At 48.6% G+C, this 15,049-nt stretch overlaps 2 protein-coding genes across 2 annotated transcripts; one reads left to right on the top strand and one right to left on the bottom strand.

Moving 5' to 3' along the window:
- Positions 1 to 5,377: 5,377 nt before the first annotated feature.
- Positions 5,378 to 9,508, top strand: LOC123189544 (probable galactinol--sucrose galactosyltransferase 2). The gene is made up of 14 exons (XM_044601985.1): positions 5,378 to 5,815; positions 5,904 to 6,133; positions 6,229 to 6,319; positions 6,395 to 6,443; positions 6,563 to 6,654; positions 6,799 to 6,906; positions 6,981 to 7,088; positions 7,182 to 7,592; positions 7,665 to 7,806; positions 7,926 to 7,993; positions 8,086 to 8,220; positions 8,314 to 8,531; positions 8,626 to 8,714; positions 8,881 to 9,508. Exons 1-14 carry the CDS (start codon positions 5,430 to 5,432, stop codon positions 9,175 to 9,177), a joined length of 2,424 nt encoding a protein of 807 aa, XP_044457920.1. The 5' UTR covers positions 5,378 to 5,429; the 3' UTR covers positions 9,178 to 9,508.
- Positions 9,501 to 12,327, bottom strand: LOC123189545 (glycosyl hydrolase 5 family protein). The gene is made up of 4 exons (XM_044601986.1): positions 11,677 to 12,327; positions 11,338 to 11,585; positions 10,296 to 10,816; positions 9,501 to 10,202 (listed from the first exon to the last, which is right to left on the bottom strand). The coding sequence occupies exons 1-4, from the start codon at positions 12,103 to 12,105 to the stop codon at positions 9,679 to 9,681; spliced, it is 1,722 nt and encodes a 573-aa protein (XP_044457921.1). The 5' UTR covers positions 12,106 to 12,327; the 3' UTR covers positions 9,501 to 9,678.
- Positions 12,328 to 15,049: the final 2,722 nt, after the last annotated feature.

Here is a 15,049-nt window from a genome sequence, read left to right as displayed (position 1 = left end):
CCTCCGACTCCACCTCCGCCTCCTCAGAAGCGGACTCCTCCTCTGAATCCATTTCCTTGCCAATAAACGCACGAGCCTTGCCAGATGAGCTCTTCTTGCGTGATGAAGACTTTGAGGAAGACTTGGAAGAAGACTTTGAGTATTTCTTCTTCTTCTTGTCGTCAGAATCATACTCCTTGCTATTCTTCTTCTTGTTGTTCTCATTGTCCCACTGCAGACACTCAGAGATGTAGTGGCCAGGTTTCTTGCACTTGTGGCATGTTCTCTTCTTATAGTCATGAGCAAAAGTTTCATCATTCCTTGAGCTTGATCGTGAAGACTTTCTGAAGCCTTTTTTCTTGGTGAATTTTTGGAACTTCTTCACAAGCATAGCAAGCTCCTTTCCAATGTCTTCAGGATCATCAGAACTGCTGTCAGATTCTTCTTCAGATGAGGAGACAGCTTTTGCCTTCAAGGCACGAGTTCGCCCATAGTTGGACCGTAGATGTCTCTTTTCTCAGAAAGCTGAAACTCATGTGTGTTGAGCCTTTCAAGTATGTCAGACGGATCGAGTGTCTTGAAGTCAGGACATTCTTGAATCATCAGGGCTAGGGTGTCAAATGAGATGTCAAGTGATCTCAGGAGTGTCTTGACGACTTCATGCTTGGTGATCTCAGTAGCGCCGAGGGCTTGAAGCTCATTTGTGATGTCAGTGAGTCGATCGAACGTGAGCTAAACATTCTCATTGCCGTTTCTCTTGAAGCGGGAGGTTGCGAAGGACACTGATTCTTTGATCTCTCTGGGTTGAGACGCCTTCGTTGACCTTGGAGAGCCAGTCCCAGACTAGCTTAGATGTTTCTAGAGCACTCACATGGCCATACTGTCCTTTGGTCAGATGACCATAGTTGATGTTCTTGGTCGTGGAGTCCAGTTGAACGAACTTCTTGACATCAGCAGCGGTGACACCTTCACCAGCCTTGGGGACGCCATTCTTGACGACATACCAGAGGTCGACATCAATGGCTTCAAGATGCATGCGCATCTTATTCTTCTAGTAGGGATATTCAGTTCCATCGAAGACTGGGCACGCAGCGGAGACTTTGATTATCCCTGCAGTTGACATAGCTAAAACTCCAGGTGGTTAAACCGAATCACACAGAACAAGGGAGTACTTTGCTTTGATACCAATTGAAAGTGCTAGTGATCGACTAGAGGGGGGTGAATAGGCGATTTTTATGAAAGTTTTCAAAACATGGAAGTTTCAAAGACAAACGATAGAAATAAACCTATTACCAGGCAGCGGAAGGTCGACTGCACTAAGCAAGACATAGTCAAGTATTCAATGAAATGAAAGCACAAAAACTAATAGTAGCTAGGCAGTATAGATCAGGATGGAAGATAGTATGAAGCCAATCAGAACAAGCAGTCACACAGTGAAGACAAATAGATAATGCAAACAGGCAATGACTTCACTAGGACCAATCTGCAAATAAAGAGATGAGAAGGATAGAACCAGTGGCTCGTTGAAAACAATGATTTGTTGGACCAGTTCCAGTTGCTGTGACAACTGTACGTCTGGTTAGGGAGGCTGAGATTCAACTCAGAAGACCGCGTCTTCACCTTATTCCCCTTGAGCTAAGGACACCCAGTCCTCGCCCAATCACTCTGGTAAGTCTTCAAGGTAGACTTCCAAACCTTCACAAACTGCGTTCACCGGCAATCCACAATGACTCTTGGATGCTCAGAACGCGATGCCTAACCGACTGGAGGATTCATAGTCCTCAAGTGTAATAAGTTTTCAGATCACACAGACAGGAAGACTTATGTGATGCCTAACACTCTTTGGCTCTAGGTGTTTAGGGCTTTGTCCTCGCAAGGAATTCTCTCTCAAAGGCTTCGAGGTGGGTTGCTCTCAAACGACAAAAGCCGTACACTAACTCCGAGCAGCCAACCGTTTATAGTTGTAGGGGGTGGGCTATTTATAGACACTAGGCAACCCAACCTGATTTGTCCGAAATGACCCTGGGTCACTAAGGAACTGACACGTGTTCCAACGGTCAGATTTCAAACATACACGACAACTTTACTTGGGCTACAAGCAAAGCTGACTTATCCAGCTCTGGATAAGATTTGCTCTCATTGTCTTCGCTTGAAGACATAGTATTTTGGTTAAGCATCACTTCAGTCATTCTGACTGGTTCTCTTGGACCCCACTTAACAGTACGGTGATTCCTATGACTCAACAAAGAAGAAAAAGAACGACGAAACAACTAAGTCTTCGCGCTCCATAGTCTTCACGCGATGTCTTCTCTTGTCATAGTCTTCAATGTGAATGTCTTTACATACCACCTTTGACTTCAATGTCTTCATACATTTTTAGGGGTCATCTCTGGTAGGAAAACCGAATCAATGAGGGACTTCTACCTGTGTTATCCTGCAATTCTCACAAACACAATAGTCCCTCAACCAGGTTTGTCGTCAATACTCCAAAACCAACTAGGGGTGGCACTAGATGCACTTACAGAGGCATACTAGTGACACTCCGTTTGTCTATGTATTCACAGATGTATCATGTTTCCGGTTAATACAATTCTAGCATGAATAATAAACATTTATCATGAAATAAGGAAATAAATAATAACTTTATTATTGCCTCTAGGGCATATTTCGTTCACTATGCTCCCCGGCAACAGCGTTAGAAAATAGTCTTGATAACCCACAAGTATAGGGGATCGCAACAATTTTTGAGGGTAGAGTATTCAACCCTAATTTATTGATTCGACACAAGGGGAGCCAAAGAATATTCTCAAGTATTAGCAGCTGAGTTATCAATTCAACCACACCTGGAAACTTAATATCTGCATCAAAGTTTTTAGTAGCAAAGTAATATGATAGTAGTGGTAACGGTAGCAAAAGTAATATTTTTGGTTTTATAGTGATTGTAACAGTAACAACGGAAAAGTAAATAAGCGAAGAACAATATATGAAAAGCTCGTAGGCGTTGGATCAGTGATGGAGAATTATGTCAGATGCAATCGATCATGTAACAGTTATAACATAGGGTGACATAGAACTAGCTCCAGTTCATCAATGTAATGTAGGCATGTATTCCGAATATAGTCATACATGCTTATGGAAAAGAACTTGCATGACATCTTTTGTCCTACCCTCCCGTGGCAGCGGGGTCCTATTGGAAACTAAGGGATATTAAGGCTTCCTTTTAATAGAGTACCGAACCAAAGCATTAACACATTGTGAATACATGAACTCCTCAAACTACGGTCATCACCGGTAATGGTCCCGATTATTGTCACTTCGGGGTTAACGGATCATAACACATAATAGGTGACTATAGACTTGCAAGATAGGATCAAGAACTCACATATATTCATGAAAACATAATAGGTTCAGATCTGGAATCATGGCACTCGGGCCCTAATGATAAGCATTAAGCATAGCAAAGTCATAGCAACATCAATCTTAGAACATAGTGGATACTAGGAATCAAACCCTAACAAAACTAACTCGATTATATGATAAATCTCATCCAACCCATCACCGTCCAGCAAGCCTACGATGGAATTACTCACGCACGGCGGTGAGCATCATGAAATTGGTGATGGAGGAAGGTTGATGATGACGATGCGACGGATTCCCCTCTCCGGAGCTCCGAACGGATTCCAGATCAGCCCTCCCGAGAGAGTTTAGGGCTTGGCGGCGGCTCCGTATCGTAAAATGCGATGAATCCTTCTCTCTGATTTTTTCCCCGAACACGAATATATGGAGTTGGAGTTGAGGTCGATGGAGCGTCAGGGGCCCACGAGGCAGGGGCGCGCCCAAGGGGGTAGGCGCGCCCCCACCCTCGTGGACAGGGTGTGGGCCCCCTGACGTGGATTCTTCTTCCAGTATTTTTTATATAATCCAAAAATAATCTCCGTTGATTTTCAGGTCATTCCGAGAACTTTTATTTCTGCACAAAAATAATACCATGGCAATTCTGCTGGAAACAGTGTCAGTCCGGGTTAGTTCCATTCAAATCATGCAAGTTAGAATTCAAAATAAGGGCAAAAGTGTTGGGAAAAGTAAATACGACGGAGATGTATCAGCCACGATTAGGTGTTTCTACAAGTTCTGTCGGGCAGTGGTGGCAGTGTTTGGACTGCAATACTTGCGAACACCCAATGCGGAAGACACTGCTTGGATCCTAGCACAGAATGCAGCAAAAGGATTTCCTGGGATGCTTGGAAGCATCGACTGCATGCATTGGAGATGGAAGAACTGTCCATTTGCTTGGCAGGGGATGTACAAAGGCGCCAAAGGCGGTTGTAGTGTGATAGTTGAAGCGGTGGCAACACATGACCTCTGGATTTGATACTCCTTCTTTGGTATGTCAGGAACTCACAATGACATCAATATGCTGCAGTGCTCCCCTGTCTTTGCCAAGCTTGTTGAAGGTCATTCTCCTACAACAAGGGGTACTACCTAGCTGACGGCATCTATCCGAGATGGTCTATATTTGTGAAGACTATCTCAAACGCTGTGCCAGAAGGCAAGAAGTCCCACTTTGCCAAGGTGTAGGAGGCTTGCAGGAAGGATGTCGAGCGGACATTTGGTGTGCTCCAATCTTGATTTGCTGTTGTCCGGTACCCTGCTCAGACCTGGTCGAAAGATCAAATATGGGACTTCATAATTTGTTGTGTCATCTTGCACAACATGATCATCAAAAGCGAGCAGGAAGATCCAGTATTTGACACTGAACCATACTACAGGCAGGGTCCTCTAACCGAAGTTGATCATCAGCTACCGGCAACCTCGACTGCCTACCTTAGTATGCGTCAGGAGATCCGGGACCCATAAGTGCATCATCAACTGCAGCAGGATCTGGTGGAGCATCTATAAAGGATCAAGGGCGACGCCGGGCTCGACGTATGATGAAATATGAGTTTTTATTTGTTGAACTATATAATTTGTATTGAACTATTTGTTGTTGAATTATTTAATTTTCTGTGATGAACTATGTGATAAAAAATGTATTTATGCTAAGAATTCAATACCAAACCACCCTGAACCATGCCGAATATAGGCCATTTCTCGTCGATATCGGGCCATTTTTTTATTTATCTGACCGTAAAGTGGCCATGAATGGATCAAGGGGACAATCTAAAGGCGACGGCTGGATGTCCAATCGCTCTAGCGCCAGTTGTATCGCCGGCTCGTCCCCAGCGGTGATTTTTATGTCTGCTGGGCCAACCGCGGGAGATGCTCTAATCACCGGGAGGTTCTACCGCTCACTTGTCGGCGGGCAGGCCTCCCTGCCCCGTCCACCACCAACATCGTCCCGTCCCGCGTCATCGCGAACGCGCGGGAGGCAGCAATGGCACGCCACCCGTTCTGGCGTGCCCCACGAGGCCCAATTCTTGTTGAGCTTATCCATTCAATTCCTATTGGCGATGACGAGGCTGCAGCTCGCGGTCGCTGTCGCGGTCGCCGTGGCGCCCGGTCCTCCGGGTCCCTGTTCCACTTCCAGAGCAGTTCGACGACCCCCGCGCCATATCTCGCGCTGCCGCGGCCTACTTCGAGGCGCAATGTCGGTCGTCGCCGCTGCCGCCTCCACTCATCCCAGCGCCACCGCCGACGGGTCCCCGCCGCAGATGGCGACGACGCGTCTCGAGCGCGGGTCCCTGCTGGTCGGCGGCCGCGAGCTCATCTCCCAATGCCCGCCCGAGGTCACCCTACGCGCGGGCGTCGCCCTCGCCGCTCCGGGCGCCGCGTTCCTCGGCGCCCGGGCAGCGGCGCCGTCCAGCCGTCACGTCTTCTCCCTCGGCACCATCCCCAAGTAGGTGGCCACATATGGCTTATTATGCTTGCGCAGCGCGCGCGTCGGTCCGAGATACTAATGTTCGTTCGTGATGGTTGCTGTGCAGAGGATGGAGATGGCTGTCGCTGTTCAAGTTGAAGATCTGGTGGATGGCCCCGAAGACGGGCGCGGAGGCGGCGGGCGTGCCGGCGGAGACGCAGATGCTGCTTCTGGAGAAGACGGGGAATGGGGCCGAGGACACGGTGTACGCTCTGATGCTGCCAGCCCTCGATGGGGATTTCCGGGCCAGCCTCCAAGGGTGTCCCGAGAATGAGCTCCAATTCTGCTTCGAGAGTGGTAGGCAGACTTCACCTTGTCTTATGAATGTTATGGTGCTTGGCTCAAATTGTGCAATGCTTGGAATCTTAGTGGAATGGTTGTCTCTTTGCTAGGTGATCCTGATGTGCAGACGAAGGATGCTGTTGATGCGGTATTCGTCAACTCAGGGGACAATCCTTTCAAGCTTATGAAGGAATCAATCAAGTAATGCCGCACTACTACAACGGCATGGATTTTCTTTCTTTCTATGTGGCAGTGGCTTACTTATATCTTCTGTAGGATACTGTCCAAGATCAAAGGAACTTTCAGTCATATTGAGAGCAAGGAGGTATATATAAGCAGGTTTTTACACTTTTATCACCTAACTAGACTATGGTTGTTGATCTTGGACATATCTCAATTTATTTGATTGTGACAAGTCTTTTGTAAATTTGCTACAAATGTCAGACCCCTGCAAACTTAGACTGGTTTGGATGGTGCACTTGGGATGCATTTTATAAAGCTGTCAACCCAGTAGGGATTGAAGAGGGCCTTCAAAGGTATACAAGAATTGAGTTGATCTTTGATTTGCATGTGTTCTTTATGTAATTTGCCGCACCCTTCATTTTTATTTTTATTTCCTGAAATACACCTCCTTCATTTGATAATTGTCATTTACTGATGATGCATTCCCTGTAAAATAGTTTGCGTGAAGGAGGCGCACCACCAAGGTTTCTGATTATAGATGATGGTTGGCAAGAAATAGTTAACGAATTCAAGGAAGTGAATGGAGCTCTTCTTGAAGAGACTGTGTATGTATATCAACCTTTGCTAATACATACAAAAAAGAGTGTACTGCATCTGATTTTCATCGTAACATTGCCAGGTTTGCAGAGAGGCTGGTTGATCTGAAGGAGAATGACAAGTTTAGGGGAGAAGCCTGCAAGAATCTGGGAGATCTTGTCAAGAAAATCAAAGAGACACATGGAGTCAAGTACTTGATTCTTATTGCAATAGTTTACTATATGCCTAATGTATATGTAAGGGTCATCTTTTGCTGAGCAAAATGTTGCATGTGGAATTTCAGGTACGTCTACGCATGGCATGCTTTACTTGGGTATTGGGGAGGTGTCTGCACATCATCGGACGTGATGGAGAATTACAATCCAAAACTAGTTTACCCCGTCCAGTCTCCTGGTGATGTTGCAAATTTGAGGGATGTAGCCATGGACAGCTTGGAGAAATATGGAGTTGGTATCATTGATCCTGAGAAGATATATGAATTCTACAATGATCAGCACAGTTACCTTTCTAGTGTGGGTGTGGATGGTGTGAAGGTAGATGTGCAAAGTGTGATGGAGACTCTCGGGCATGGCTTCGGTGGTCGTGTTGCATTAACTCGAAAGTATCAACATGCTCTTGAGGAATCTATTGCTCGGAACTTCAAAGGAAATAACCTAATATGCTGCATGAGTCACAGTTCAGACCACATCTATAGGTAAATAATCCATATTTGTGAACAGTATGAGCTATGTACATAGAATCTGACATGATCCTTCACTGTTTGTAGTGCCTTGAAGAGTGCAGTTGCTAGAGCATCAGAAGATTTCATGCCTCGGGAGCCAACACTGCAAACTCTGCACATTGCTAATGTAGCATTCAATAGCCTTTTATTGGGAGAAATTTTCATCCCGGATTGGGATATGTTCCAAGTAAGATTATTCTGCACCCTTTAGTTTGATTAGCCATATTTCTGTACTTTAGTATCAGCTAATTTTCTCTCTTTTTCCCACAAAAAAAATAATTTTCTCTCTTTCTTTCTGATGTAAAGAGCAAGCATGAAACAGCGGAATTTCATGGAGCGGCTAGGGCTCTAAGTGGAGGTGGTGTTTATGTCAGGTGATTTTTATAGCGCATTTTCTTCAGGTGTGGTGTTTGATTTTAACCAAATCGTGCTTGCTGTATAAATTTCTCCCCATATTGATATGCAGTGACAAACCAGGAGTGCACGATTTCACTGTTCTGAAAAAGCTCGTTCTACCAGATGGCTCGATTCTAAGAGCAAGGTATGCTGGTCGTCCTACTCGCGATTGCCTGTTCAATGATCCAGTCATGGATGGCAAAAGGTATATTTACACTAATACACACCCCAATTTAGCTTATCCGGTTTGTCCGATGCTATCTATTTGACGAAGACTAATTCATTAACTCTTGGGCAGTCTTCTGAAAATATGGAACCTGAACAATTTGTCTGCTGTCGTCGGAGTATTCAATTGTCAGGGAGCTGGAAACTGGACTTGGTTAGTCGAAGAAATTTCACATGTTCCCACCGCCGTTAACATAACGGGTCATCTCTCGCCATCAGATGTAGAGTCTCTCGAGGAGATTACTGGTGATGAGTGGAATGGAGAGACTGCAGTATATGCTTTCAATTCATGTAATTTTTCTTTAGCTACTCATTTCTTCTTCGCAATTGCATCTTATCTATTGTACGGTCAAGATCTTAGTTAACCTTCTGTTTTGTATTGCAGGTTCTCTTTCAAGGCTCCAGAAGCACCAAAGTTTGGAGCTTTCATTGGTCACTATGACATGTGAGATCTATACCATATCACCGATACAGGTCAGATTTCTGTCCACCCCTTGCTTACATTTGTTGAGACTGTATGGGTGCATTGGTTTCATTCTGGTTAATGGAGCCGGGGAGAGCCTCCCTGTTATTCTAAAAAACACATTTGTTGAGCCTAGTTTACTTCATATTCTCACAGAAACAGTCATTTCTGCACCAGGTTTACGGTGGGGCTGTTCGGTTCGCGCCGCTTGGACTGCTCAACATGTTCAACTCCGGTGGCGCACTCGACAGTATCACAGGCACAGTTGATTCTTCAGCTACGACAGTTCAGATCAAATGCCGAGGGCCAGGACGTTTTGGGGCGTATTCATCTGCTAGACCGGCACTCTGTAGAGTTGATGCGCATGAAGTAGAGTTCAGTCATTCTGATGATGGCTTGCTAGCATTTGATCTCTCAGATGGATCTTCCCACAGCAGCCTCTGGAACATAGAGATTCTCTACACAGCCTCCTGAAGACCTGAACCTGTATGTGACCTTGATGTCTCTTGTTGCAATTTCTGCTCTGCGCCATTCATTTCTCGGAGACCAACTACTGATGTTTATACCGTGGTGGTTTCTCCGTAATTGCTGCCTCCCAGCTTCAGAAATAATTACTCTGCTCGCCGTATTTAGAAGTATGTTCTTTCTTACCATGCCGCGTCGTGTTTTCGTGTGCGTTTGCGTGTGTGTTTTCTGTGTCGTTATGGCTATTATTTTCTGTTGGACACAACTCCAAATTGGAGATTTATATATGTAGATCACTTTTATGAGATTATTTGCTGGAATGAACGGACGGATTTTGCAAGCTTGGGGCCATCAGGCTCCAGTGCCCCAACATTCATTCAGTTATCTGAACTCTGAAGGATATTATTCCGGTTCTAGAGCAGCTTCTCTCGTCCATCCCGGCGCCTTTGCAGCTAGTACAACGGATGCGTGCACCTATACAATTATATATGTCGGTCCTACTGGCGCCGATCAAAGCGAGCGAATCTTCGAGCTCCCGAGCTTCACAGGCAGCTCCGCGAGCATGCTATTGGCGGCGACGCTCCTCGTGCTGCTCACCATCTTGAACCACTGGCTCTCCGGGTCGCAGCTGTTGTCCGCGCTCAGGCAGCGGCACGGGTTGGTGACCACGCTCTGGCCGTCCGCGCCGACGTCCAGGCAGAGCATGCCACGGCCATCGCCGGAGCCGGATGACGACGCAGACGATGCGTTGACGGCGACGTGCAGCTTGGAGTCCGACACGAGGCGCCACCGGGACATGTCGTCGTCGCAAGGCGTGCCGAGGCGCACGGGCCGGCCGGCGCCCTGCGCGTGGAGGCACATCAGCGGGCCGTCCCGCAGCGCCAGCCGCCCCTGCTGCGGCGCGTACTCCCAGGCCTCCGTCCCGGCGCACGCGCCCAGCTCCAGTGGCTGCGCCAGCGACCGCCGCAGCACGCACAGCCCCGTCGCCGGGTGGAACAGCACCGTGTACGGCGCCGCCTCCGCGTAGCCAGGCCCTGCAAACACACGCACCAACATCATGAAATCAGTCGCAAGCTCACAGGCCGGCCAGGGTAAGACGAACAGAGCAGATCGCGGCGGGTGCGAACCTCGGAGCGGGCGCTGCAGGGGCTGGACCCTGCGGAGCGCGGTGACGTTGCGTGGCCTGGACCAGGCCCGGTCGAGCACGCCGTAGACCTCGTCGAGGTCCAGCACGCCCTGGCGGAGGTAGTAGCTCCCCTGCAGCGTCCAGAGCGCCCAGTCGAGGTCGAGGTCGGCGGCGACGGCGGCGGCGCAGCCGTAGTAGCGGTTGTCGTTGGCGTTCCCACCGCGGTTGTCGACGCCGAACTCGCTGAGGAAGACCGGCCAACCCTGGTCGAGCAGGTAGAGCGCGCGGCGGGACACGCTGGCCCCGATCCGCGCGCACACCTCGTTGGGGTTCCCCGCCGCCCACTCCTGGCCGTTGGAGAAGCTGTACCAGTGCACCTCGAACGCCGCCTTCCGGGCGAAGCTCAGGCTCACCTGCCGCGAGTTGAGGAACGCCAGGTCGTTGTCGAAGCTGAGGCCCGAGAGGATCACCAGCACCCGCGGGTTCGCCGCGTGCACCGCCTCCGCGCCGCGCTGCATGTACCTGCGTTCGTGCATCGTCAGTGTCAGCCCTCAGCTGCATGTGCCATGACGGGGCTGGCGCCATGTGTGGGAGTAACTAGGCTTTGTCCCTTTTGCAGTTTTGTTCGAGGCATTGAAAGCTCATGCCTCCGGAGCACACGAAGGAGGAAGGACTACTGTCTACTGGTGGTTCACTGAAAGACTGATGCTGCCTGCTGGACGGCTACCCTATCACTTGCAGTGAATGCCATTACTGTCTCTCACATGCTGTGCAGGAGCAGCAGTTGGAGATGTAAAGCCAGCGGCCAACTACCACTAGGTTCTTGTTCAGGCTCATTTACTCGTCCAGGACATGCACATGAACAAAATCTCAATGTCGTTGGTGGCTCGACGCGTATTGCCACACGCATTTGAGACTTTTATCACCGGCATGGTCGACATTAGGAATAGGATCGTCAGTTCAACGGTGTTTACTGGTGGTGATAATTTTGGTTTGGTTTTAGTGATCGATCTAATCAGGATAGGAGAAAAAGCACTACTTACTTGTACCAGTCGTTTGAGTTCTGCCTGGGGCCTCGGAGCTCGTTCCTGAGGCTCATGCCGACGACGTGGGGGACGCCGGCGAACATGGTGGCCATCTTGGTGAGGCCGTCGACCCAGACGTCCGGCTCGAAGTAGCCGTCGCCGAAGAACCCGTTGCCGTCCGCGTTGTCGCAGCACCACCCGGGCTTGCTCACGTGGTTGTCCAGGATCACCATGACGTTGTTCTCGCCGAGGCTGCTCACCACGGCCTGTATGTATGCCATGCACACATCAACAGTTTGACACCAACACAAATTAAGTGCACTATTATATATACACTAAAAAGATTTACGAGCTTGCCTTGAACGCGTCGATGAGCTTGAGGTCGACGACGGCGGGGTTGTTGGCCCTGATGCCGGCGAGCGACTCGGTGAGGTTGAGCCTCTGGAAGGACTGCTCGACGGTGAGGGACGAGTAGGAGGCGTTGGTCACCAGGAACGTGGGCCAGGTGAGCCGGACGCAGTTGAACCCCATGGTGGCCACGTCCCCGGCGATGGCGCCCACGGGCCGCTTGCCCAGCCCCTCCGCCAGCATCGGCTCCAGGTGCGACGGCCAGTTCACGCACGCCAGCTTCACGCGGTCCCCGGCCTCGTCCACGACCCACCGGGACGCCGTCGACAGCGTCACGGCCGCCGCCGGAGCATGGTGAAGCGCGCAATGCCACGCAAAGCCGAGAGCCAGCCACGCCGCGAGGAGAGGAGAAGGCCTCACCCTCCCCGTCGTCGCCATGGCGATGGAGACCGGGATGGCACGGAGGGCCGGTGGGCGTATATATAATGCCACACGGTACGTGGTGCAAGCTAGCTAGGTTGGCTTCGTCATGGGCCTGTGGAAGGAGGGCGGGGCTTCAAAGGAATAACTTGGTGGTGACATCTGAGACGGGTCTTGACATGTGTGAAGGAAGGGCTTCAAGAGGGTGACTAGCGCTTGCCGATGTTTCAAGAATGCAACAACTATTTTATACTGCTTCAAGGCACTGCAACGAGACCGGTGCTGTACTGCTCCTAATTCGCAACCCGGCTGAAAAGAAGGAGATAAATAATATAGGAGGTCGGTAGAGGGTTGGGGGGAAATGGCCACCTAACTGCTACAGTTTGTACTATATGTTTTGGGATGCCTAATGTCGAGCGGTGCTTGTGTCCAGTAAAATGTACTTTGCCCGACAGTTGATTTATGCGTGGGTTTTGGAAGGAAGCACCCCGGAGGACATTTCATACAGTGTTGGATGATTGAAGCTTTTGGCTTCTCATTAACGAGGATTATTTTTTAATAAGAGGCAACATTCCCGTCGATAACTAGGTGTTCATGGTGACTTTCTCAACCTTAAAGCTCCGCACTATCGATCCAGCCTTCCATAGGTGATATATGAGTGCATGCGCGTGGTGTTGTTAGTGCGTGTCCAATGGAGGAGCTTTGGGGGCGGAGGCGGCAAACAAAATGAGATTTGGGAAGAAACTTATGAGTTGGGGGGCGACTACAAATTATGACCTAGCTAAGCTCCGCCATTATGTGTGCCTATGTTATGATCGATGTTTCTGAAAGAACATCACGTGAAAAACGTTGAGGACATTTCACATCGAGCGCTTCAAACAGTCTTCAAATGCTCGAGTGGACGGCCCGGTCAGTGACCGGTAAGAGAAGGATCCAAACGGACGCCTCAAACACCCGGGCTGACCGGCACCCCACATATCCAGCCCAAATCTGGGGCGAATATGGGGTGGCCCGGGCACGACCGAGTGTGTCTGCCACATCGGACCAGATAACCCGACACCACCACAAATTGGATCAAATTCACCGAGCGTAAAGACTACGAGGCAAGGATGGCCGTGGAGCAAGAGGCAAGGATGGCCTCAGAGGAGGAGGCAAGGATGGCCATGGAGGAGGATGCAAGGCTCCTCGCGGAGCAGGACGCGTGGATGGCATCCGACGTTTAGTCCAGCCAGCGAGTGATCCGGCACGCTCGGACTTTAATTTCATTTCGACATGTCCGGCCTGTTGAATTATGATTTATTTTGCTTTGTCACATTTCATAAACTGTTGAACTGTGATGAATCTGTATTATCTGATCGACGTGCATGCATTGCATGGATTTAGAGTTTCAAATTTGAGGTGTGCGGCGCCTGGTACAACATATGAGGGGCTGCCTGACTACGTCCGTGGGAATGCCCGAGCGTGTCCGTGGGCGTATAGGGGGTGGATTTGTTAGGTCCAGCTGTAGAGGCTCTTATGTTAAGAAAAACAAACGGTGTTGGTTGATTGACGCTTTTGGCTTCTCATTAATGAGGATTTTTTTAGTGAGAGGCAACATTTCTGCCGCTAACGAGGTATCTGTGGTGACTTCCTTAACCTTGAAGCTCCGCAACTTCGATCCGGTCTTCCATAGTTCATATGTGAGTGCATGTGTGTGGTGTTGTTAGTGCATGTCCCAATGGTGGAGCTTTTTTATGGGGGGAGGCAAACAAAACGAGATTTCGGAAGAAACATCATGAGTTGGGGGTCAGCTGCCCATTATGGCCCAGCCGAAGCTCCGCCACTATGTGGGCCTATGTTATAATCGGTGTTTCTAAAAAGACATCACATGAAAAACGTTGAGGGCCTGTTTAATTCAAAGGATTTCTAATTACTAGGATTTTTTTCTTACTGCATTCTTTGATTCATAGGATTGCAATTCACAAGGATTTTTGTTAGGATTTATTTGTACAAAATTTCATAAGAAAATTTACATCCACTCCCACTTTATATGCAGAATCTTGTATTTTCCTTGTGCACAAGTAGAAATACATAAAATCATGTAGTATCAAAGATGGCATGACACTTTGTTCCTGTGTTTTGTTCTATTCTCGCATTTTAGAAATCATGCGAGTCAAAGTCATAGAGGCCCTAGTATTGGAAAACACAAGTGGGGCCCAATGGAGCAAGAATTTCAATGTAAGAACGGGAACACAATTTAGATAAGAGAAATTATGAATTTTTTGTCCATGCAGATATTCACTATGGATTAGGAATTCTTGAAGAAAATGCAGGATTTCGTTTTAAAAAATTTATGAAACTTGTAAACATGATATTTTAACTTTTGAAATTCCCACTTCTGTAAAATGACTGCACTTTAATGATCCTTCCAAAATGGAAAGCTTCCTGGCAGACGCCCAATAGAAACGATTTGCTAAACAGTCGAGAGTCGACATCGATGCATTTTTTCTCACGGGTGAATTCATTCAAAAATACGTTTATTTGTTCAAAACAGCCTGATTTTCTAGCACGTCCTCGCCATAATGCCTCCCTCATTACTCGTACCTTCCTCAAACTCACCCTCCCCTCGTTCCCATCCCCATCATATCCTCCCGAATCACCTCTGTCTCTGTGCCGAAGCTCGCCTCTCCCTCGCCACCCCACATCAATTCACCATGATTTAGTCATCCCCCTCTGGACCTAAGATTCACTGTCCCGGTGTGCCATACCATATCGTGGTTGTGAATGGTATTATCCACAACACGCCAAGGAAGCAACTCCCCCCCTCCCCGCGGTCGTCCCGCGCATCTACAATACCTTTGTGCCTCGCCTCTGCAGTCCACTGTCGAACATCACGGAAGGCCACGAGGGGAGCAACAGGCGTTCATGTGGCCCCGTCAACTTACCATGCATGGTTGTGTTATGCTTCCAACATTGTAGATGT

The sequence above is a fragment of the Triticum aestivum genome, chromosome 2A (assembly GCF_018294505.1).
Source record: "Triticum aestivum cultivar Chinese Spring chromosome 2A, IWGSC CS RefSeq v2.1, whole genome shotgun sequence".
Classification (NCBI taxonomy): Eukaryota; Viridiplantae; Streptophyta; class Magnoliopsida; order Poales; family Poaceae; genus Triticum; species Triticum aestivum.
This window is presented reverse-complemented; position numbering and strand designations above follow the sequence as displayed.